This window comes from Somniosus microcephalus, chromosome 6 (genome assembly GCF_052327205.1).
Source record: "Somniosus microcephalus isolate GS21.2 chromosome 6, FLI_Smic_1.0, whole genome shotgun sequence".
Classification (NCBI taxonomy): Eukaryota; Metazoa; Chordata; class Chondrichthyes; order Squaliformes; family Somniosidae; genus Somniosus; species Somniosus microcephalus.
Window position 1 is genome coordinate 51,158,685 of NC_140992.1, and position 23,600 is coordinate 51,182,284.

At 45.8% G+C, this 23,600-nt stretch overlaps 1 protein-coding gene across 5 annotated transcripts in view; it reads left to right on the forward strand.

Annotated features, from left to right (window-relative positions):
* dis3l2 (DIS3 like 3'-5' exoribonuclease 2) overlaps window positions 1-23,600 on the forward strand; it is a 380,300-nt gene that overhangs the window by 37,507 nt on the left and 319,193 nt on the right. For all 5 annotated transcript variants that reach the window (XM_085990207.1, XM_085990206.1, XM_085990205.1 and 2 more), the window contains exons 3-4: window positions 2,845-2,987; window positions 12,965-13,018. In XM_085990207.1, the coding sequence (XP_085846333.1) occupies window positions 2,845-2,987; window positions 12,965-13,018 (197 nt within the window). The remainder of the gene's footprint in view (window positions 1-2,844; window positions 2,988-12,964; window positions 13,019-23,600) is intronic.

A 23,600-nucleotide genomic window follows, 5' to 3' on the forward strand; every position in this document is an offset into this window, starting at 1 on the left:
CGCATAAGAGATTAGCGTGTAAAGTTAAGGCACTTCGGATTGGGGGCAAGGTATTGACTTGGATAGAGAACTGGTTGGCAGACAGAAAGCAAAGAGTTGGAATAAACGGGTCTTTTTTCGAGTGGCAGGCAGTGACTAGTGGGGTACTGCAGGGATCAGTCCTTGGACCCCAGCTATTCACAATATATATTAATGATCTAGACAAGAGAACTAGATGTAATATCTCCAAATTTGCAGATGACACAAAGCTGGTGGGCGTGTGTGCTGTGAGGAGGATGCCGAGAAACTCCAGGATGATTTGGACAGGTTGGGTGATTGGGCAGAAGCATGGCAGATGCAATATAATGTGGATAAATGTGAGGTTATCCACTTTGGTGGCAAAAACAGGAAGGCAGATTATTATCTGAACAGCAATAGATTGGGAGAAGGGGAAGTGCAACGAGACCTGGGTGTCCTTGTGCACCAGTCGCTGAAGGTAAGCATGCAGGTGCAGCAGGCAGTTAAGAAGGCAAATGGTATGTTGGCCTTCGTAGCGAGAGGGTTTGAGTACAAGAACAGTCTTGCTGCAGTTGTACAGGGCCTTGGTGAGACCACACCTTGAGTATTGTGTGCAGTTTTGGTCGCCTTATCGGAGGAAGGATGTTCTTGCCATGGAAGGAGTGCAGCGAAGATTCACCAGGCTGATACCTGGGATGGCAGGAATGACGTATGAGGAGAGATTGGGTCGATTGGGCTTATACTCGCTGGAGTTTAGAAGAATGAAAGGGGATCTCATTGAAACTTATAAAATTCTGACAGGACTGGACAAACTAGATGCAGGAAGAATGTTCCCGATGGTTGGGGAGTCCAGAACCAGGGGTCACAGTCTAAGGATAAGGGGTAAGCCATTTAGGACAGAGATGAGGAGGAATTTCTTCACCCAGAGAGTGGTGAACCTGTGGAATTCTCTGCCACAGAAGGCAGTAGAGGCCAATTCATTAAATGTATTCAAGAAGGAGTTGGATATATTTCTTAAGGCTAAAGGGATCAAGGAATATGGGGAGAAAGCAGGGACAGGGTACTGAATTTGGATGATCAGCCATGATCGCATTGAATGGCGGAGCAGGCTCGAGGGGCCGAATGGCCTACTCCTGCTCCTATCTTCTATGTTTTTAAGTTAAGTAATTAAAGAATTATGGATTACCATCAAGCATCTTCCACCATCCATTTAACACAACATTCTGTAGGTGATTACCCAATTACTGTATACTGCACATTTCTTGATTTTTTAATTTTTGTTTGTTAAAAATAGCCTCGGTAGATAACCCTCTCCGTCATCCGGTCCCGTAGGTGCTGGATACCAAAGAGTTTCCTGTATATATGATATTAGATGTAAAGCTACACTGATAAAAGCGACAGATTTATAGACATTTAAAGTTGTAGCAACAGCTAAATTTTGTATTGTAGATTGTAATTTTCGATACAAAGTTTATTTGTTTTCTGACGATTCCTTTGTAGATGCAGATGAGTGGTTATTTAGCCCATCTTAGCTTATTATTTCGAAGGAGCCTACATTCTTGCTCATCCTGGCATCCAACTTGTTAAAAAATGATTCCAAGGATTGTTTTGCCTTCAGTACACTACCTGGAAGCCCAAGCGTTGACCACTCTTCTGTAGAAAAGTGAGTTGCTTGATGTCGGCCCTAAATTACCCACTTACCAGTTTGAACTTGTGCCCTCTTGTCCTAATGTCATGGTTTAGTTTAGTAGTGTTCTGAATTTATCTTTCCTATAAGAATATTTCTCCAAGATTACCTTTCGGTCCTTGTGAAACTGGAAAAACCCCAGGTTTCCAATCTTCTTGTGTCTTTTGATGCTATGGATCAATTTTGTGGCTGTTGTGTAAAATGCTTCCAGGGCAACCAGCACAGGACCTGGTTACTGAAGGAGTGCAAGACTTCACATGGGTCCTTGTTAAGTTTCATTGCCAATGCTCCATCCATTTATATATTTGGTATTTTTTCTAATTCCACCTATAGTAGTTTATAATTGTTTTGGATTATATTCTGTACTGCATCAAATAATTGTAATTTTTCAATAAGTATAATCTATGATCTGAAGGTGATGCCTTTTATCAGAGAAACGTTAACTCTGTTTCTCTCTCCACCGATGCTGCCTGGCCCGCTGAGTTTTTCCAGCGTTTCCTGTTGTTATTTAAATGTACAGTACCTGGCTGTAGCCAACTGTCTTGCCCGCTCGATAGATGTGGATAGATGTATACAGAATAATGGATTTTGTGGCATCCCCAAAGCACGAGTAAAAATCCCAGAGCAGCATTTAGTAAAACTAGAATCTGACTTATTCAGTCACTATATCAGTGGTGCAGATGTTATCCCTTACATGGCACAAATACCCCTGTTGTTATAAAGTAGTGAATCCTTTAACTTGCTAAACACAATGCCACAGGAGATCTGCTATTAGAGTTTAATTATTTTGCTAGAAATGGTGAAAACCTGCCTTTCTGTTTGGAGGCAGCATTGAATATGTAGTCCATGCCTTCAGTTTAAGGCATTAGTTTGTTGTACGTGTAACTCGAGACTTTTTTTTAAATGTGCAACTCTGAAAAAGCAATTCTTCTATAAAATAACAAGTTACATTTATGTAGCACCATTAATTTAAAAAAAAAAGTACCAAGATACTTCACAACCAAATGTGTAAGTAAGGTGGAGGGATGCTGAGCCAGCAAGGGAGAGAAGAGGAAGGTTGACAGAAGGCTTGGTTGAATATGTGAGAAACTTTGGGGCGGGGGAAGAGGAAATATATATTCATCATAATTTTATTGATGACATCTTTACTATTTTTGCAGTGGGAAACCAAGGTATACATTCAATTCCTAATGAGAAGCGGAATCGGAATAGGTCTAACCGAGGAAGGAGGAAGAAGATATTTGAACCCTACTTGCCAACCAGTGATGTTTCAACTGGCTTAAAGCGAGGAGAACTTATACAGGTAACTCAGACTGTACTACTTTGTCACATATTTGAAGAACCAACAGGTATAAATGAAAACGTTATGACTTGCTGTTGCATCTCAAAAATAAAAGCACTGACCCTGGAATTAGATGCTGCAATGGTATAAGCCAGTTGACGTGTGTGAATGATAACATATCAAACCTGTAAATTTATATAGCTTACTTGTGATAGTAAAGAACATAATCTGGACGTATTGTGTGCATTAATGAAACCTTTGGTGGAGCTTTAGCCTAATTTGTCTGCAATTCATCTCCCCATTTAAATTTTGAATCGAAAAATAATTTGAAAAGCAAGAAGTGAGAGACACATAATGTGGGAACAAAGAAAGAGAACTGTCTATCTCCCTTTCTCTTGTGTCTTTAGGTTTCTTCTCGGTTGCTAGGCTACTCACTAGGTAGATGAAGTCACAATGGAGGCTCTGTCTGCTGTTGCTGCAGCTGCTGTTTTGCTGGGTGATGCCATAAGTCAAGTCACTGATTCAATCAGGTGTGCTGAAAACTCCCTAAGCCCTAAAGGATGTTTTCTTTAATTACTTCTAATTTTAAATTAAACACCTATCACTCCAATGTATTATACATGGAATTAGAATTAACTGAATTATTGGCAACTTGTGCTTGGCTTTAAATTTGATCCAATAGGTGAGGAGAGTCTTAAGCTACAATTGAATTTAGGTGTAGGATAGAAAGTAATAGGCCACATCTCAATTGGCATCTTTTCATGCCAACTGATTATCTGATTTTTCTTAGTTAATGAGGAATTTGTTTTGTTGCAATGGAACACTTAGTGACCAGAAAATGCAAGATATATAAGCATAATCAATTGTTTTGTGGTATTATATGTCAATTTGGCTTAGTTGGTAGGACTCTGGCCTCGAACTCAAAAAAGTTATGGGTTCAAGCCCCAGGACATGAGAGCATAATCTGGGGTGACATGCAAGTGCACTACTGAGAACACTCTGTACTTTGGGTGATGTTAAATCAAGGTCTTGTCTGCCTGTTCTGGTGGATGTTAAAAATCTTGCAGCACTATTCAGAGAAGCAAGTGGATTGTCCCAGTGGCCTGGCCAACATTCCTCCCTGAGCCAATACCATCAAGTTTGTCTCATTGCTGTTTGTGAAGAATGGCTGCAATGCTTGCCGACATGACTATCACTACACTCTTAAAATAATCCATTGTAAATGTAATATAATAGAAACAAAGGAGACCAACTGCCAATGATGGGGCGAAGGGAGGGGATGTTACCCAAGAGGCCAGTGCCAGGGGAGCTGAGAGTTCAGGGGTGGGGAGAGTTATAGTGCTGGAGGAGGTTGCAGAGATAGGGAGGGGTATGGACATTAAAGGATTGAAACACAAGGATGAGAATTTTAAACTTAGTCTTGGGTAACCAGGGGCCAGTGCAGGTCAGCAGCAGGAGTGATGGGTGAGTGGGACCTGGTATGGGGTAGGATATAGGCAGCAGAATATTGGATGAACTTGTAAGGTAGAAGAAGGGATACCGATCAAGGAAGCATTGGAATAGTTGAGTCTGGAGCTGAAAAAGGCATGGATAAGAGTTTTGATCTGAACATAGAAGATAGGAGCAGGAGTAGGCCATTCAGCCCCTCGAGCCTGCTCCGCCATTCAATGCAATCATGGCTGATCATCCAAATTCAGTACCCTGTCCCTGCTTTCTCCCCATATCCCTTGATCCCTTTAGCCTTAAGAAATATATCCAACTCCTTCTTGAATATATTTAATGAATTGGCCTCTACTGCCTTCTGTGGTAGAGAATTCCACAGGTTCACCTTCTGGGTGAAGAAATTCCTCCTCATCTCTGTCCTAAATGGCTTACTCCTTACCCTTAGACTGTGACTCCTGGTTCTGGACTCCCTGACCATCGGGAACATCCTTCCTACATCTAGTTTGTCCAGTCCTGTCAGAATTTTATAAGTTTCAGTGCGATCCCCTTTCATTCTTCTAAACTCCAGCGAGTATAAGCCCAATCGACCCAATCTCTCCTCATACGTCATTCCTGCCATCCCAGGTATCAGCCTGGTGAATCTTCTCTGCACTCCTTCCATGGCAAGAACATCCTTCCTCCGACCAAAACTGCACACAATACTCGAGGTGCGGTCTCACCAAGGCCCTGTACAACTGCAGCAAGACATCCTTGTTCCTGTACTCAAACCCTCTCGCTATGAAGGCCAACATACCATTTGCCTTCTTAACCGCCTGCTGCACCTGCATGCTTACCTTCAGCGACTGGTGCACAAGGACACCCAGGTCTCGTTGCACTTCCCCTTCTCCCAATCTATTGCCGTTCAGATAATAATCTGCCTTCCTGTTTTTGCCACCAAAGTGGATAACCTCATATTTATCCACGTTATATTGCATCTGCCATGCTTCTGCCCAATCACCCAACCTGTCCAAATCATCCTGGAGTTTCTCGGCATCCTCCTCACAGCACACACGCCCACCCAGCTTTGTGTCGTCTGCAAATTTGCAGATATTACATCTATATAATTAAAAAGGCAAATGTAATACGTGTATTACTTTGGCAAGATTCCTGACTGATCAGGAGTCACTTAACATTGTGAAGTTACTTCAGTTAGTTGATAATTACATCAAAAAATGCTGCTGCTGCTGAAAGAAACGGGCAACTTCAGTATCATTGGGTACACTTCTTTATTACTTAAGATCCAGTAAATGCAAAATTATCTGCGGGCACAAAACCTTTCCCCATTTTGTTGAATATGAACGTTATTCTCCCTCTAACTGTCCTCTCCCAACTTCACTTTGCTGAAATGATTCCCTGCTGTCTGAGAAATCCTCATGATATAAAACGGTCAACAATGTGGAATTTTCTCATTAAAATGTTGCATCATTCTAAATTATGCAACAAGCTGCTCAACTGCTTAATGGGTAAATGCATTACTTGATATGGTGAAGAAAGAACTTACACTTAAATGGTGCCTTTCACATCCTCAGAACGTCCAAAAGCACTTGACCAGCAATTGATTACAGTTGAAGAGAAGTCCCTGTTGTATAGGCAAATTCAGAAGCCAATTTTGCACATGCCAGAGTCCCACAAAGCAGATTAGTTTGTGACTAGATAATGTGTTCATAGTAATGTTGGCTGAAGTAGAAATGTTAGTCAGGATATCAGGAGAACGCCCTGCTTTCCTTCAAATAATGCCAAGGGAGCTACCTGAACAGCCTGAACAGACACACCCTGCAATGTTCTCCTCCCTAACATCTGAGGACTTGTGTCAAAATTGATGGAGAGCTGTCTCATAAACTAGTCAAGGAACAGCCTGACATAATCACACTAACAGAATCATATCTTTCAGCCAACGTCCCAGATTTCTCCATTACTATCCCTGGGTACGATCTGTCCCACCGGCAGGACAGAACCACCAGAGGTGGCAGCACAGTGGTTTACAGTTAGGAGGGAGTGGCCCTGGGAGTCCTCTGCATTGACTCTGGACCCCATGAAGTCTCATGGCATCAGGTCAAACATGGGCAAGGAAACCTCCTGCCGATTACCACCTACCGCCATCCCTCAGTTGATGAATCAGTACTTCTCCATGTCGAACACCGCTTGGAAGAAGCACTGCGGGTAGCAAGGGCACAGAACATGCTCTGGGAGACTTCAATGTCCATCACCAAGAGTTGGTTCAGTAGCATTACAACTGACTGAGCTGGCTGAGTGCTGAAGGCAACCAGACTGGGCCTGTGGCAGGTGGTGAGAGAACGAACATGAGGGAAAAACCTACTTGACCTCATCCTCACCAATCTACTTGTTGCAGACACAGACCTTGTGGAGATGAAGTCCTGTCTTCACACTGAGGACACCATCCATTGTGTTGTGTGGCACTACCACCATGCTAAATGGGATAGATTCAGAACATATCCAGCAGCTCAAAACTGCGCATTCATGAGGTGCTGTGGGCCATCAGCAGCCCCAGCAGAATTATATTCCACTACAATCTGTAACCTCGTAGCCTGGCATATCCCTCACTCTTACCATTACCATCAAGCCAGGGCACCAACCCTGGTTCAATGAAGAATGTAGAAGAGTATGCCAGGAGCAGAACCAGGCGCACCTAAAAATGAGGTGCCAACCTGGTGAAGCTCAACACAGGACTACGTGCATGCTAAACAGCGGTGGCAGCATGCTATAGACAGGACTAAGTGATCCCACAACCAACGGATCAGATCAAAGCCCTGCAGTCCTGCCACATCCAGTCATGAGTGGTGGTGGACAGTTAAACAACTAACGGGAGGAAGAGGCTCCATTAACATCCCCATCCTCAATGATGGCGGAGCCCAGCATGTGAGTGCAAAAGACAAGGCTGAAGTGTTTGCAACCATCTTCACCCATAAATGATGAGTGGATGATCCATTTCAGCCTTCTCCTGAGGTCCCCACCATCACAGAAGCCAGTCTTCAGCCAATTCGATTCACTCCACGTGATATCAAGAAACGGCTGAGTGCTCTGGATACAGTGCAGGCCATGGGCCCCAACAACACTGGATACAGCATAGGCTATGGGCCCCAACAACATCCCGGCTGTCGTGCTGAAGACTTGTGCTCCAGAACTAGCTGTGCCTCTAGCCAAGGCGTTCCAGTACAGCTACAACACTTGCATCGACTCAACAAAGTGGAAAATTGCCCAGGTATGTCCTGTCCACAAAAAGCAGGACAAATCCAATTCGGCCAATTACTGCCCCATCAGTCTACTCTCAATCATCAGCAAAGTGATGGAAGGTGTCGTTGACAGTGCTAGCAAGCAGCACTTACTCACCAATAACCTGCTCACTGATGCTCAGATTGGATTCCGCCAGGACCACGGCTCCAGACCTCATTACAGCCTTGGTCCAAACACGGACAAAAGAGCTGAGTTCCAGAGGTGAGGTGAGAGTGACCGCCCTTGACATCAAGGCAGCATTTGACCAAGTATGACATCAAGGAGCCCTCGTAAAATTGAAGTCAGTGGGAATCTGCGGGGGGGTGGTGGGGGTGGATTCTCCACTGGTTGGAGTCATACCTAGCACAAAGGAAGATGGTTGTGGTGGTTGGAGGCCAATCATCTTAGCCCCAGGACATTGCTGCAGGAGTTCCTCAGGGCAGTGTCCTAGGCCCAACCATCTTCAGCTGCTTCATCAATAACCTTCCCTCTATCATAAGGTCAGAAGTGGGGATGTTTGCTGATGTTTGCATAGTGTTCAGTTCCATTCGTGACACCACAGATAATGAAGCAGTCCGTGCCCACGTGCAGCAAGACCTGGACAACATTCAGGCTTGTGCTGAAAAGTGGCAAGTAACATTTGTGCTACACAAGTGCCAGGCAATGACTATCTTCAATAAGAGAGAGTCAAACCACCTCCCCTTGACATTCAACAGCATTATTATCGCTGAATCCCCCGCGATCAACATCCTGGGGAGGGGTTTCACCATTGACCAGAAACTTAACTGGACCAGCCACATAAATAATGTGGCTACAAGAGTAGGTCAGAGGCTGGGTGTTCTGCGGCGAGTGACTCGTCTCCTGACTCCCCAAAGCCTTTCCACCATCTACAAGGCACAAACCACTTGCCTGGATAAGTGCAGTTCCAACAACACTCAAGAAGCTTGACACCATCCAGGTCAAAGCAGCCCACTTGATTGGCACCCCATCCACCACCTTAAACATTCACTCCCTCCACCACCAACACACAGATGGTGTGCACCATCTACAAGATGCACTGCAGCAACTCGCCAAGGCTTCAGCCTCCCAAACCTCTACTGCCTCGAAGGACAAGGGCAGCAGGTGCATAGGAATAACATCACCTCCATGTTCCCCTCCAAGTCACACACCATCCTGACTTGGAAATATATCGCCGTTCCTTCATCGCCGGTGGGTCAAAATCCTGGAACTCTCTACCTAACAGCTCTTTGGGAGTACCTTCACACGGACTGCAACAGTTGAAGAAGGTGGCTCACCACCAACTTCTCGAGGGTAATTACAGGTGGGCAATAAATGCTGGCCTGGCCAGCGACGCCCACATCCCATGAATGCATTAAAAAAAAGAAACAACAATGTTTATAAGCATTTATATAGTGCCTTTAACTGAGGAAAACGTCCCAAGGCATTTTGCAGGTGCGTAATCTGACAAAAATTAACACCGATCTAAAGGACGAGATATTAGGATGGCTGACTAAAGGCTTGGTCAACCAAGTTCTAAGGAGCGTCTTAAAGGAAGAGTGTGATATGGAGTGGTGGAGAGGTTTAGGCAGGGAATTCTGGAGGTTAGGGTCTAGCCGACTGTAGGCATGACCAGCAATGGTGGGGTAAAGGAAATGGGAGGAATGTACAAGAGGCCAGAGTTGGAGAAATGCAGAGCTCTCGGAGCATTGTAAGGCTGGAGGAAGTTAAAAAGATGGGGAAGGGCAAGCCCAAGGAGGGATTTGAACACGTGGATCAGAATTTTAAAATTGAGGCGTCAGTGGACCGGGAGCCAGTGTAGGCCAGTGAGCATTGTGTGATGGGTGAACGGGAGGTGGTGCAGGTTAGGATATAGGCGTCAGAATTTTGAGCTCAATTTATGGAGAGTGGAAGATGGGAGGCCGGTGAGGAATGCATTGAAATAGTCAAGCCTGGAGGTAAAAAAGCATTTCAGCAGCAGATCAGTTGAGACGGGATGTAGACAGACGATGTTAGAGGTGGAAGTAGGCAGTCTTTGTGATGGAGAGGATATGGGGTCGGAAGCTCAGCTTAGGGTTAAATAGGAAGCCAAGGTTGCGTATAGGCTGGCTGAGCCGGAGACAGTGGCCAGGAAGGGGGATGGAATAGGTGGTGAGGGAACAAAGTTTGTGGCGGGAGCCGAAGACTAACAGCTTTGGTCATCCCAATGTTTAATTGGAGGAAATTGTGGCTCATCCAGGACTGGATGTCTGACAAGCAGTCCAAAGTCATAGAAGCAATGGAGAGGTCGAGAGAGGTGATGAGCAATGTTCTCTCTAAGCCGCCCGGCTGCGCAGCGCTCCAGGGAACCCGCGCAGCTGGATTGCCGGCTTTTCAATGTAAAAACCGCGCATGCGTGGTATTTTGAATGACCTGTGCAGCCCCTTAAAGGGCCCATGCAGGGCCCAAAAAAATTACAGGGAACATTGGTGATGAGGTAGAGCTAGGGTGTCGTCTGTGTGCATATGGAACCTGATGTCATGCCTTTGGATGATGTTGCCGAGGGACAGCATGTAGATGAAAAATAGGAGGGCTCTAAGGACACATCCTTGGGATACTGCAGAGGTGAAGTTGTGGGGTGTGAAGAAAAGCTATTGCAGAAGATTCTGTGGCTATGACTGGATAAGTAAGAGTAGAACCAGGTGAGGGCAGTCTTACTCAACTGGACACGGTGGGGCATTGGAGGAGGATGGTACAGTTAACCGTGACAAAGGTTGCAGAGAGGTTGAGAAGGATAGTGCAACATGGTCACAGTCACAGAGGATGTCGTGTGACTTTGATTCGGGTTGTGGCAGGGATGGAAACCGGATTGGGGAAGTTCAAACCTGGAGTTGTGGGAACGCTGGGAAGGAATTTTGGAGGAGACAGCACATTCAAGGACCTTAGAGAGGAAAGGGGGTTTGGAGATGGGGCGGTAGTTTGCAGAGGGTTCAAGGTTGGGTTTTTTGAGGAGGTGAGTGATGACAACAAGTTTGAAATGGTGGAGTACAGTACGCGAGGAGAGGGAACCATTTACAATATCAGCTAGAATTTGGTCCAGTAAGGGAAGTTAAATGATCAGTAATTTAGCGGGACTATGGTCGAGAGCAGGATGTGAGTCTCGTAGGTAAGATGATTTCGGAGAGGGGAGATTGGAGAGAAACTAGAGAAAGATGTAAGTTAAGGGTAGGGGGGAGCCTTGGGGCAAGCTTAGCTTGATGGACAAGGGGAAGGGAGGGATGAGACAGAGGCGGGTGGAGGAGGGAGGAGATGTTTCGTAGTGGAGAAAAGAACCTGGTGGCTATCTTTGCATTCCAGGAATGATCTTGAAGTAATGAGTGGTTTTGGCAGGGGAAAGAAAGGCCCAATAATGCCTGATGTGGTCCAACCAGTTCTGGAAATGAATGGCCAAACTAGTTGTGCACCATACGCACTCAGGTCTGCGTCACTTGCACTTAAGGGAACAAAGGTGGGGGCTGCATCAGAGAGAACAACCGGATTGGGGGAGAGTCCGAGTTATACTGGGGACAAGGGCATCAAAGGCAGAGGTGAGTGTGTGATTGAACAGATCCATAGCTGCAGAAATATCCAGGCTAACGGAGGGCCAAAAGCTAGACAGTGGGAGTTTTGAAAGTGCCATTGTAAGTCGTTTTTGGGAGTTCTTTCCAGGGGCAGACGCAGCAGAAGTGGGTTTGAAGGGGGATGTGAGTGGTGAGGGATACAAAGAAGTGATCAAAGTTGGCCTTTTCTGTGATTTGAGATGATGGGCATAAAGAGATGGCAAGGTTGAGGGGGTGGCCGTGAATATGTGTAGGAGAGTTTATATGAGGGAGAGGTGAAGGAAGTGTGGTAAACCACTTTTATCGTTACACTATAGTTATCACTGTTGTATTGTTATCACCGTTATCACTGTTGTATCACGATACGAGGTCGCCTCTTGTCGCGCTGTTATACCTGGGCTGACCACCTCCGACTCCGCCCATGGCTCCACCTACCTGCCCAGGTATAAAGGTAGTCGACTGGCTGGTATTCCTCCTTGTTGGACCCGATCACCCACGAGGGTGGGCTCTGTTATTTAGTCAATAAAAACCTTTAGTTACGTTCCTAACTCGTCGCTTTTTATTGGACGAATTGATAGGTATATCAGGAAGGACAGGAGGTTAGTGAACTCAGAGGAAAGTAGGCAAGATGAGTTGAGATGGAGGTTGAAATCACTGTGGATGAGGTCGCTCAGTACAGAGGCTGAGGGAGGAAACGATTGAGGAGATCTCGGTGAGAAACTTGGGGTGGGTGGTAGAGAACAAGGATTTTAAAGGAGAGACGAGAAGGGTGAAACAAGGTGAGGTGCTCAAAGGAGGAGAAGGTTGGGGGACAGACGAAGGTGAGATTTTATAAGGGCCAAACCGCCACTGCGCTGTTTTAGGTGGAGCAGCTGGAGGAAGGTATATCGAGGCGAAGAGGCTTCAGTAAGATGTCATCACCCATTAGCCAAATTTCCATCAAGCCAATGATGTCAATTTAATCATCCACAGTAATGTAATGCGTGACAAGGGTCTTGTTTGCAAGTGAGCAGACATTCTGGAGAGAGTTGCGGAGAGGAACGGTGATTTTTGATCTGGCAATGTCCATTGGATCAGCGGTGGGAGGGATGAGAAGGAGGTTGGCAAGATTGGCACTCGGGTGAGGTAATGAAGAGGCCAGTGCCTAGATTTTCCACTTTTAGCTGCCAAGGCCCTAAGCTCTGGAATACCCTCGATAAACCTCTCCACCTCTCTACCTCTCCTTCCTCCTTTAAAACTCTCCTTAAAACCTACCTCTTCGACCAAGCTTTTGGTCATCTGCCCTAATATCTCCTTACATGACTCGGTGTCAAATTTTGTTTTAAAAGAAAAAAAGACACTTGCATTATTATAGTGCCTTTCGCAATCTCCGGACATCCCAAAGTGCTTTGCAACCAATGAAGTACTTTGGAAATGTAGTCACTGCTGTAATGTTGAGGCACTCCAGTGAGAGGAAAGTGTAATTTTGGAAACCATTTAATTTGACCAATATTTAATTATGTTTCACTGTTACTTGGCAAATTTCTACTGACATTTTCACATTGTTTATATGCTTTTATGGAATTTTGAAAATATAATTGTGGTCCAGGCAAGTTTAATGTTTGACATTAAAGTGAACAAATTACACGAGGCAGTAAATGTTTAACACATGATTCAAAATATTATGGTTTGAAAAATTAAGATCTTCACTTTTTCCATTGACATTTACAGGGTCCACTGAGAATAAATCCTAAAAACTACCATGAAGCCTTTATTCCTTCTCCTGTAAGTAAAAATGATCTTCAGTGTATGTTGAAGCTTGTTTTGGCAAAGTGTTTCCTTCCTCTTGACCAGGACCCTTGTAGACCAAATGCATTTTATTCTAAGTTATTGTTTCGGAAGATGAGTGTTTAATACTTTCTCCCTGTGGTATTATATTTTTACACTAGATGTAAATTTTGACTTTGCAGGATCTCATGAAAGATGCTGTTTTGTGATTTTGCTATGTGCTATATTTGTCCAATAAAGCTTAGCAGCAATAGAAATTGTGAGAAACGTGTTATAGATCGACATCTGTACAAACCCAGTGGCTTCATTGGCATGTTTCTGCTGCAATCGCTGGGAATACATTCACCCATTGCTGTGAAAACAGTAAATCTTTAATTTTATGTATTTTTTGCATGTATCTTGTATGTTGAGTCTGTGATTTGTCTCGTGACTGTTAGGCCATTTGTCAGTTTAGATATGGCTTCAGGTATGCATTATGTACACTTTAGCCGGCAGCATTGATTACTAGCTTAGCTCCAATGGGCATTACTTGCTTTTCACAGTGCTCTAATGTGGAGAATAAACATGGATGCCAATTTCATCTGCATATATTCATTTTAAACCGAAACAGTTGATTATTGCCATGCTGTGTCAACATCTATGGCACCCATATGATGACTTGTTTTGAAGAAGTAGTTTAGCCTTTACTGCAGTGTTTTGACCAATAATTTTGCTGTAAGACAGTGCAGGGCACAATCCCTGCTGGGCAATGAGACTCCCACTGTCACCTTTCTTTCAAGATGCTATGCTGAAAACGTGCAATGATATACTTAAATCCTGAAATGTTTAAATGACTGAGCACACCTTTTGTTTGGGAATCATTCTCATCAGTGTGTTTCCTATGATCTTCTATTAGTATCAGCTTCTGTATCCTCCAGAACTAAATGAGGATTTTTTTCTTAATTTAATCATGATTCTAAACATTAAAATTTTTTTATCAAATCATCAACAACTGACCTGCGGAGTCAGAACTCCAGAATTCACCGACTGGAACGGGATCAATCACCTCTTGCATCGTGATGATCTTATACCTTACCACAAAAGATTAATTTCTAATTTAAATTAAAAGAAAAGGGGGGGAAAAAAAGTAAAGGTGGCTCTCGGTACTGTTAACTTTTAGAAATCATTGTTTTAAGGGATTATTTTATTGCATCTCAATCATGACTTGGAGAAAATTGAGCTTGACTATACCTGAGAATCCTACCTGGAAATATGGATGACAAAATGCCAGAGTAACTTGAGAACAAAAGGAACTGTTACCAGGAAGCAATATGTCACCAATCACTTAAAGAATCTTGGGCAAAAACAGGCCGTGCCCCACACATACTGGTTGTGCCAATGTGCTGTTCAAGCAATTCAGTCCCTCACCAACACCAAGTGCTGCCCAAATACAAAGAACCAAAGACGTTTACATCACAGATAGACACCATTTGGCCCATTGTGTCTACGCCAACTCTCTTTGTTAATCAAAAAAGAATCCACTGCCACATACTCTCCCAACAGCCGTCTCTTTTCCTCTCCCTCAAATATTTATCCAATTTTCCCTTAAAAGATGCAGTGGTTTCTGCCTCAACCATTCCCTGTGGCAAAACATTCTATGCTTTAACGGTCCTCTATGTAAAGATTACCCCTCATGTTTCTAAATACTCGCCATTTTTATCTTTAGTTATGAAGTCTAAAGCCCTGGTTTTAAAGGGTGGCTTTGGGGTCAGATGTGCGTTTTATACTGTATCTGATTTTTCACTCCATTGACTTCAATGCCAGGCGGGTTAGGTTAAAATCTGGACTAAAGAGTTTGCCTGTGACTGATTTTAGACTAACTGCTCTATAGTTATCTGGTTTATCTTTCCCTGTCTTCCTGACAAAGATGTTACACTAGCTACTGTCCTGTCTCATGGCACAATTTGCATATACTGGAGAATTGAAAAATTATAGCCAGATTCTCTGCTCTCTGACTTCTTTCAACAGCAAGAGTGCATGCGACTTAACCACCTTGAGCTTTGCTAATTATTTTTTAGAACCATATTGTCTAGTTATCTCTAACAGTTGTTCATCTAGCCTACATTCTCACCTGCATGACCATTTGTAAAAAGCAGTGCACAATATTTAATATCTCCACCATGTCGTCATCTTCCACAATTCGACTCTTTCATCCTTGTGGTCCTACACTTTCTAACTTTTCTATTATGCTTTTTCTTATTACTATTTAGGTTATCTGCTTGCCTTTTTCATATTCCCTTCTTGCCCTTCTAATCTCCGATTTCACCTCCCTTGTATATTCCTTAGTATTGTAAGTCCTCACTTTATCATATGCCTCCCTTTTAAGTTTGTGTAGTTTTAATCTATTTATCCACAAAACACTGTTCTCTGATGCATCCCCTTTTTGCCTTGTAAGATTATATTTATTTAGTACTCTATCCATCTCTTATTTGAAAATCCCACTGCTGATCTGCCAACCTGTTTGCTAAATTTTCTGTCCAGTTAATTTGGGCCAGATTCATTCTTCTTTTGCTGAATTTTACATTTGTCCAGTGATGCGCTATCAATTCTAATGAGAGGCTGAGCAGAGTTCAGAACGATAGGCTTTTATTAACTACTGAATTGCACTTCAGACAGATCAGGACTATGCCTCTAGTGGATGACCGAATGCCTGGAGCTGCCATGCGGCCGTCCTTATACTCGGTAGCCGAGGGCGGAGTCAGCTGAGGCATAGTCAGACATAACAGTTAAACAAGAGTGAACGACAACAACAACAACAACAAGTGAACACAGTGAACTACAGTGGTTTACCACATTCACCCCTCGTTTAAAATTAAGTCCGGCGGGGTGAAGTGTATCAAAAGTTCGAGTAGGCGAGTCTGTCGGGCGGCCTTGTTTGCCGTCGAGATCTTCGTGGCGACGGTTGCGATGTTACAGCTTCCAACGACGCGTCTTGAGCGGGGTCGGGCACCGGTGTATCGTCCCCTTTGGTGTTGGGTGGGCGAGTGGACTCCGGCTGGTCCTTGGGCCGCGGCATGCCGTCTACTGGGGTGGAATGGATAGGGGTGAGAATTTGGTCTACTGAATTTTGGGCCGTGTCGAAGGGGGTCGTGGTGGAGGGCAATGGTGACGGGTCAGTGGACCCCGAGGGTGCCAGATCTCTAATGGAGACTGTATCCTCCCGCCCGTCCGAGTATGCCACGTAGGCGTACTGGGGGTTGGCATGGAGGAGGTGAACCTTCTCTACCAGGGGAGCCGTTTTGTGGGACCTTACATGCTTCCTCAGCAGGACGGGCCCTGGGGACGTCAGCCAGTGTGGTAGTGAGGTACCGGATGTGGACCTCCGGGGAAAAACGAACATTCGCTCATGGGGGGTGGCGTTGGTGGCCGTACACAGCAGTGACCGGATGGAGTGGAGCGCATCAGGTAGGACATCCTGCCAACGGGAGGTCGGAAGGCCCCTAGATTTTAAGGCTAGGAGGGCCGCCTTCCAAACCGTCGCGTTTTCTCTTTCAACCTGTCCGTTCCCCCGGGGGTTGTAGCTGGTGGTCCGGCTTGAGGCAATGCCTCTCATGAGCAGGTACTGACGGAGTTCGTCGCTCATGAAGGACGAGCCCCGGTCGCTATGAATATAGCTGGGAAAACCGAACAGAGCAAAGAGGTTGTGCAGGCATTTAATGACCGTAGCGGTGGTCGTGTCCGGGCAGGGGATGGCGAAAGGGAAACGGGAGTACTCATCAACTATGTTGAGGAAGTACACATTACGGTCAGAGGAGGGGAGGGGCCCTTTAAAGTCGACACTCAGGCGCTCAAAAGGGCGGGTGGCCTTGATCAGGTTTGCTCTGTCAGGCGTATAGAAGCGCGGCTTGCACTCTGCACAGACTGGGCAGCTCCTGGTCATGGTCCTGACCTCCTCGATGGAGTAAGGCAGGTTGCGGCCTTTAATGAAATGGAAGAACCTGGTGACCCCCGGGTGGCAGAGGTCGTTGTGGAGGCCCCGTAGTCTTATCGATCTGCGCGGTGGCGCATGTGCCTCGCGATAGAGCATCTGAGGGTTCGTTGAGTTTCCCGGGCCGGTACAAGATGTCGTAATTGTAGGTGGAAGTTCAATTCTCCACCTCAAAATCTTGTCATTTTTGATTTTGCCCCTCTGCTTGTTGTTGAACATGAAAGCGACTGAACGTTGGTCAGTAAGCAGGGTAAATCGTTTTCCAGCCAGGTAGTGCCGCCAGTGGCGCACCGCCTCCACAATGGCCTGGGCCTCCTTTTCCACAGAGGAGTGTCTGAGTTCGGAGCCCTGGAGGGTTCGTGAAAAGAAGGCCACGGGTCTTCCCGCCTGGTTAAGGGTAGCGGCCAGGGCAAAGTCGGATGCATCGCTCTCCACCTGGAAGGGGATGGACTCGTCTACCGAGTGCATGGTGGCCTTGGCAATGTCGTCTTTTATACGGTGAAAGGCTGAGCGGGCCTCCGCCGTCAGGGGGAAGGAAGTGGACTTGATAAGTGGACGGGCTTTGTCCGCATAATGAGGGACCCACTGGGCGTAATAGGAAAAGAAGCCCAGGCACCTTTGGAGGGCCTTGAGACAGTGGGGCAGGGGAAGTTCCATCAATGGGCGCATCCGGTCAGGGTCAGGGCCGATGACTCCGTGTTCCACCACGCAACCAAGGATAGCGAGGCGGGCTGTGCGGAATATGCACTTTTCCTTGTTGTACGTGAGGTTTAGGAGTTGGGCCGTGCGAAGGAACTTATCAAGATTGGCGTCATGGTCCTGCAGGTCATGGCCGCAGATGGTCACGTTGTCCAGGTAGGGAAACGTGGCCTGTAACGCATTCTCGTCGACCATCCGGTCCATCTCCCTCTGGAAGACGGAGACACCGTTGGTGACGCCGAAAGGAACCCTGAGGAAGTGAAAAAGACGGCCGTTTGCCTCGAAAGCTGTGTACTGGCGGTCCTCAGGGCGGATAGGGATTTGGTGGTATGCTGCCTTGAGGTCAATGGTCGAGAAAACGCGATATTGCGCTATCTTATTAACCATGTCGGCTATGCGGGGGAGAGGGTATGCGTCCAACTGGGTGTACTTGTTGATAGTCTGGCTGTAGTCAATGACCAGGCGCTGCTTGTTGCCAGTCTTAACGACTACCACCTGAGCTCGCCAGGGGCTGGTATTATCCTCAATAATCCCCTCTTTCAGGAGCCGCGTCACCTCAGATCTTATGAAGGATCTGTCCCCGGTGCTGTATCGCCTGCTCTTTGTGGCGATAGGCTTGCAGTCGCGGGTGAGGTTGGCGAACGGGGGGGGGGTGTGATTTTGAGGGTGGAGAGACTACAGGTGGGGCGCGGCGGGCAATTTAAAAACTGCTGGTTGCAGACAGTGAGCGGGGGAAGAGGTCCACCATATGTGAAGGTGACGCTCTTAAAGTGACAATGAAAGTCCAACCCCAGCAGAACGGCAGCGCAGAGATGTGGCAGGACGAATAGCTTTACATTTTTATAAACGGAGCCCTTCACCGAGAGGGTCACTACGCAGTAGCCGCCGATGTCTGCTGAGTGAGATTTTGAGGCCATGGAGATCCGATGGCGCGTTGGCCGGACTGAGAGGGAATAATGCCGTACCGTATCAGGGTGTATGAAGCTCTCCGTGCTCCCGGAATCAAAAAGGCAAGTTGTGGCGCGGCCATTTACCTGGATGTCCATCGTGGACCTGGCTAGCTGATGGGGTCTGGATTGATCCAGCATAATGGAGGCCGCTGTGGAGTCTGGAGCGTCGCTGTAGAACCCCGGTGAGGCGGCGGTGGGTGAGTCGGGGGCCCGTTGGCAAAATGGCGGCGTCGGAGAAGAAGGACAAAATGGCGGCGCCCATGACGATCCCGATCCCCACGTATGTTCCGTGGCTGATGCTTGCATTCGCAGGCTCGGCCGAGTTCCTTCAGCGCCCGTATGTATGCTTCTGTGGGTTCCCCGGGCTGTTGTTTGCGGGACCCCAGGAGATGTCTTGCGTAAACATAGTTGACCGGGCGTGCGTATTGCTCCTTCAAAATGTCGATAGCCCCCTGGTAGCTCGTAGCATCCCGGATAAGGGCAAAAGCTCGGTGGTTTACTTTAGAATTCAGCACCCTGAGCTTGTCGGCATCGGCGGCGACGGTCTCGCCGGATGCAGCCAGAAAGGACTCAAAACAGTTCAGCCAGTGCGAGAACTTAGCAGTCGAGTCCAGTTCTTGCGGGTCGAGTTCCAGGCACTTGATCTTAAGTATCTGCAGCGTCGTTATTATTATTATTTTTTTTTTCAGTAGTTAATAAAATTGATGCGCTATCAATTCTAATGAGAGGCTGAGCAGAGTTCAGAACGACAGGCTTTTATTAACTACTGAATTGCACTTCAGACAGATCAGGACTATGCCTCTAGTGGATGACCGAATGCCTGGAGCTGCCATGCGGCCGTCCTTATACTCAGTAGCCGAGGGCGGAGTCAGCTGAGGCATAGTCAGACATAACAGTTAAACAAGAGTGAACGACAACAACAACAACAACGTGAACACAGTGAACTACAGTGGTTTACCACATCCAGTCTATACACTTATTTTTGACTCTTCATTATCCTTTTCTATTCTTGCATTGAACCCAGCTATGCAGTGGTTACTATTTTCCAATTATTCTTCTACTCTTGCGTCAATTATTTGCCCTACCTCTTTTCCGAGAAATAAATCAAGCAGTGCTTCTTGTTGGACTTGGAAACATAGGTTGCATCCAGGACTGCTTCCTAACAAGCATTTCCCACTTTCGCCACATGCATTGCTGTTATAAGTTTAGGGTCTTATCTTAGATATTCTCTCCAGTACAGTGGTGTTGGTTACTCCCAAAAGTGGTCTGAGCATCTTTCATTTAGGGGTGTGTCCATACTACCACATATCTAACCATATGCTGGCATAAGCCAGGATAAAGCTTATGATCTGCACTTTATATTAATGTCATTCACATGTATGCTGTTTCAATCTCTCTAAAGGCTGATCAAGCAGGCAATTGGTGATATGAGGCTAGATACAAATGTTTAAACTACTTTATTTCACAGCACATGATGATACAGAATAACAATTATGATTGGATTCACTTATTTCAATCAGTACAACTGTCTTTTATTAATAATAATACAAATTCATGAATATGGCATACTTCCCTATATCAGTGGGTTTTATTGCTTGAATTAAAATATTTTTTTATAACTATTTCCCTGCATTCTAACTTTCTTGCAGCCTTGGCTGGGTTTGGCTGCTTTGCAATATTCGGTTTAAAAAAATATAAAAAACACCTGACTTGACTGCCTTTGTCTCTTTTTTAATTTCCCTCTGTTGACAGCCAAAAGGGATCAGAGACTTCCAACATGTTGGGTATGACGTGTTCATCGATTGCTGAGATAAGCTAATGAATTGCTTATTATTTACAGTTTATGGAGGCACAACATCAAAGCTTGACTCATTACCTGTTGTCTCAGTGCCTTTTAAACTTGTGTGAATAAACTATGCTTGAAAATACAACATCTAAAAGTCATTCTTTTTCCAAATCCTTTCTGTGGGAAATCCCAAAATGTGACAATTACCTTTATCCCAGTCTATCTTGGGATAGGTAAAATCGCCCTGTGTCTTTCACTGTTCTGAGCTGTCTGAAAACCTCCACCTCGATCTTATTTCCATTATTTGTTGGCCTGTAAGGAACACAGAGTTGCAATATTTCCCTTCCTGTTTCTGAATTGTATCCATATCAATTCTGTCTTAATAATACTCCCAAGAATCTCTCTATGTTCTAGTATTGTGATGGATTCTTTACCAACGCTGTCACCCCACCCCCTTTATTTCTCCTGAACACATTGGCCTAGAAATTCAGTGGGCTGCGCCACCAGTTAGCGCCCAAAGAGGGCACTTAGTGGGTTTAGCGCCACTGGCCGCGAAATTTAGCGGGGCGCTAATGGCGGTGCTAGCTGTTAGCGCTGCGCCGCCACCGATGATGTCATCGGTGTGCGCAGCGCCCCGCTACCGCCCCGATCGTGAAATTTGGTAGCACCCCCTGCTGTACCAGAAATTGCGACCGGTTCAGGGGGGCCTACCTGCGGCGGTAGAGGCGCTGAGGTGAGGGGCGGCCATTTTTTTTGCTGGCCGCCTGCCAGCACCTCTTCGCGCAGCCGTCCCCGGCCTCCTGAGCCCCCACCCCCCTCCCCGCGTTGTGCCGGCTGTCTTCCAAGAGCCCGGCACTTCTCCTCGGTGCCGGGCTCTTTTGCCGGCACTTGTGATCTTAGATCGCGCTGCAGCAGGCCCCTCCCCTTTAAGAAGGGGAAGAAGGCCTGCAGTACCGCAGCGCGGCACGTTGCGCTGCGAACTTCAGTTGCAGCGCCCCAAGACGGATGCGGGGCGCCTCGAGTAGCGCCGCGCTTCCTTTTGGGGCGTTCAAACTGAATTTCTGGCGGGCGCTCGCGACTCCTTCTGGGGCGGTACTTCTGGCGAGACTGGCGCCCCAAACGGGGCACCACCGAATTTCTAGGCCATTATAACCGGGAATATTAAGTTCCCACTCCTATCCAAATCTAAGTTACGTCTCTGTTATAGTGATTATCATATCTTTCCATAGTTTCCAACTCTACAATTTTTTTTGAATGCTTTGTGCGTCATTCAATCCTTAGTCTAATTTTTGGAATGTTCACCCTTATTTCTTTTTTTTTGTCTCTGTGCGAGTGTAAACTTCTTTATCTTTCAGAAAATTGCACTATAATTTATAGTTGAAAATGGGGAGTTTGGAAGGAAATTAAAATGTGGAGTGTGTGTATTACTGATGATTACTTGCACTGATGAAGCATCGGTATTTTGTAATGTTTATTTATTAAGTTGTGATCTAGAACTCCATGACTTATTGTTAAAATGTCCTGTTCTTTGAAGCTGTACCTTACTTAACGACATGAATCCCTGTTTAAGATGTTTTCAAGATAGTAGATACGGTACATTCTTCTGGATAAAAATGAAAGTTGGACCCCAAAATGACACAGGAGATTTTAAAGCACGTTTGTGCTTAATAGCTGAGATAATGCGAGAATCTTGTTACCTTATATGCAAGTGTGGTATAAACTGAAATACTCGGGAAAGTTATTGACCAAATTTATTGAAGGACCTATAAAACTTAGTTGCGCATATGACACCAGTTAGTTTAATTAAACTTCCCCAGTATTCTCCTCTTGTGCCATTTTACATTTTGAAGAATGAAATGCAAAATGGTGATGACACCATTCGGCCCATTGTGTCTGTGCTGACCGCAAAAGAGCTAGCCAGCTTAATCCCACTTTTCAGCTCTTGGTGCGTAGCCCTGTAGGTTGCAGCACGTCAAGTGCATATCCAAGTACTTTTTAAATGTGAGTGGGGTTTCTGCCTCTACCACTCTTTCAGGTAGTGAGTTCCAGAACCCCAACACCCTCTGGGTGAAAGAAATTCTCCCCAACTCCCCTCTAATCCTTCTACCAATTACTTCAAATCTATGCCCCCTGGTTATTGACTTCTCTGCTAAGGGAAATAGAAACATAGAAACATAAAAGATAGGAGCAGGAGTAGGCCATTCGGCCCCTCGAGCCTGCTCCGCCATTCAATGCGATCATGGCTGATCATCCAAATTCAGTACCCTGTCCCTGCTTTCTCCCCATATCCCTTGATCCCCTTAGCCTTAAGAAATATATCTAACTCCTTCTTGAATATATTTAATGAATTGGCCTCAACTGTCTTCTGTGGTAGAGAATTGCACAGGTTCACCACTCTCTGGGTGAAGAAATTCCTCCTCATCTCTGTCCTAAATCTTTATCCTTGGACTGTGACCCCTGGTTCTGGACTCCCCCTCCATCGGGAACCGCCTTCCTGCATCTAGTCTGTCTAGTCCTGTTAGAATTTTATAAGTTTCAATGAGATGCCCCCTCATTCTTCTAAACTCTAGCGAATATAAGCCTAATCGACCCAATCTCTCTTCACACGTCATTCCTGCCATCCCAGTTATCAGTCTGGTGAATCTTCACTGCACTCCCTCCATGGCAAGAACATCCTTCCTCAGATAAGGCGAACAAAACTGCACACACTACTCAAGGTGTGGTCTCACCAAGGCCTTGTACAACTGTAGGAATACATCCTTGCTCCTGTCCTCGAATCCTCTCGCTATGAAGGCCAGCATACCATTTGCCGCCTTAACCGCCTGCTGCACCTGCATGCTTACCTTCAGCAACTGGTGCACAAGGACACCCAGGTCTCATTGCACTTCCCCTTTTCCCAATCGATTGCTGTTCAGATAATCTGCCTTCCTGTTTTTGCCACCAAAGTGGATAACCTCGCATTTATCCACATTATACTGCATCTGCCATGCATCTGCCCAATCGCCCAACCTGTCTAATTCGTACTGGAGTTTCTCTGCATCCTCCTCACAGCACACACGCCCACCCAGCTTTGTGTCGACTGCAAACTTGGAGATATTACATCTAGTTCCCTCGTCTAGATGATTAATATATATTGCGAATAATTGGGGTCCTAGCACCGATCCCTGTGGTACCCCA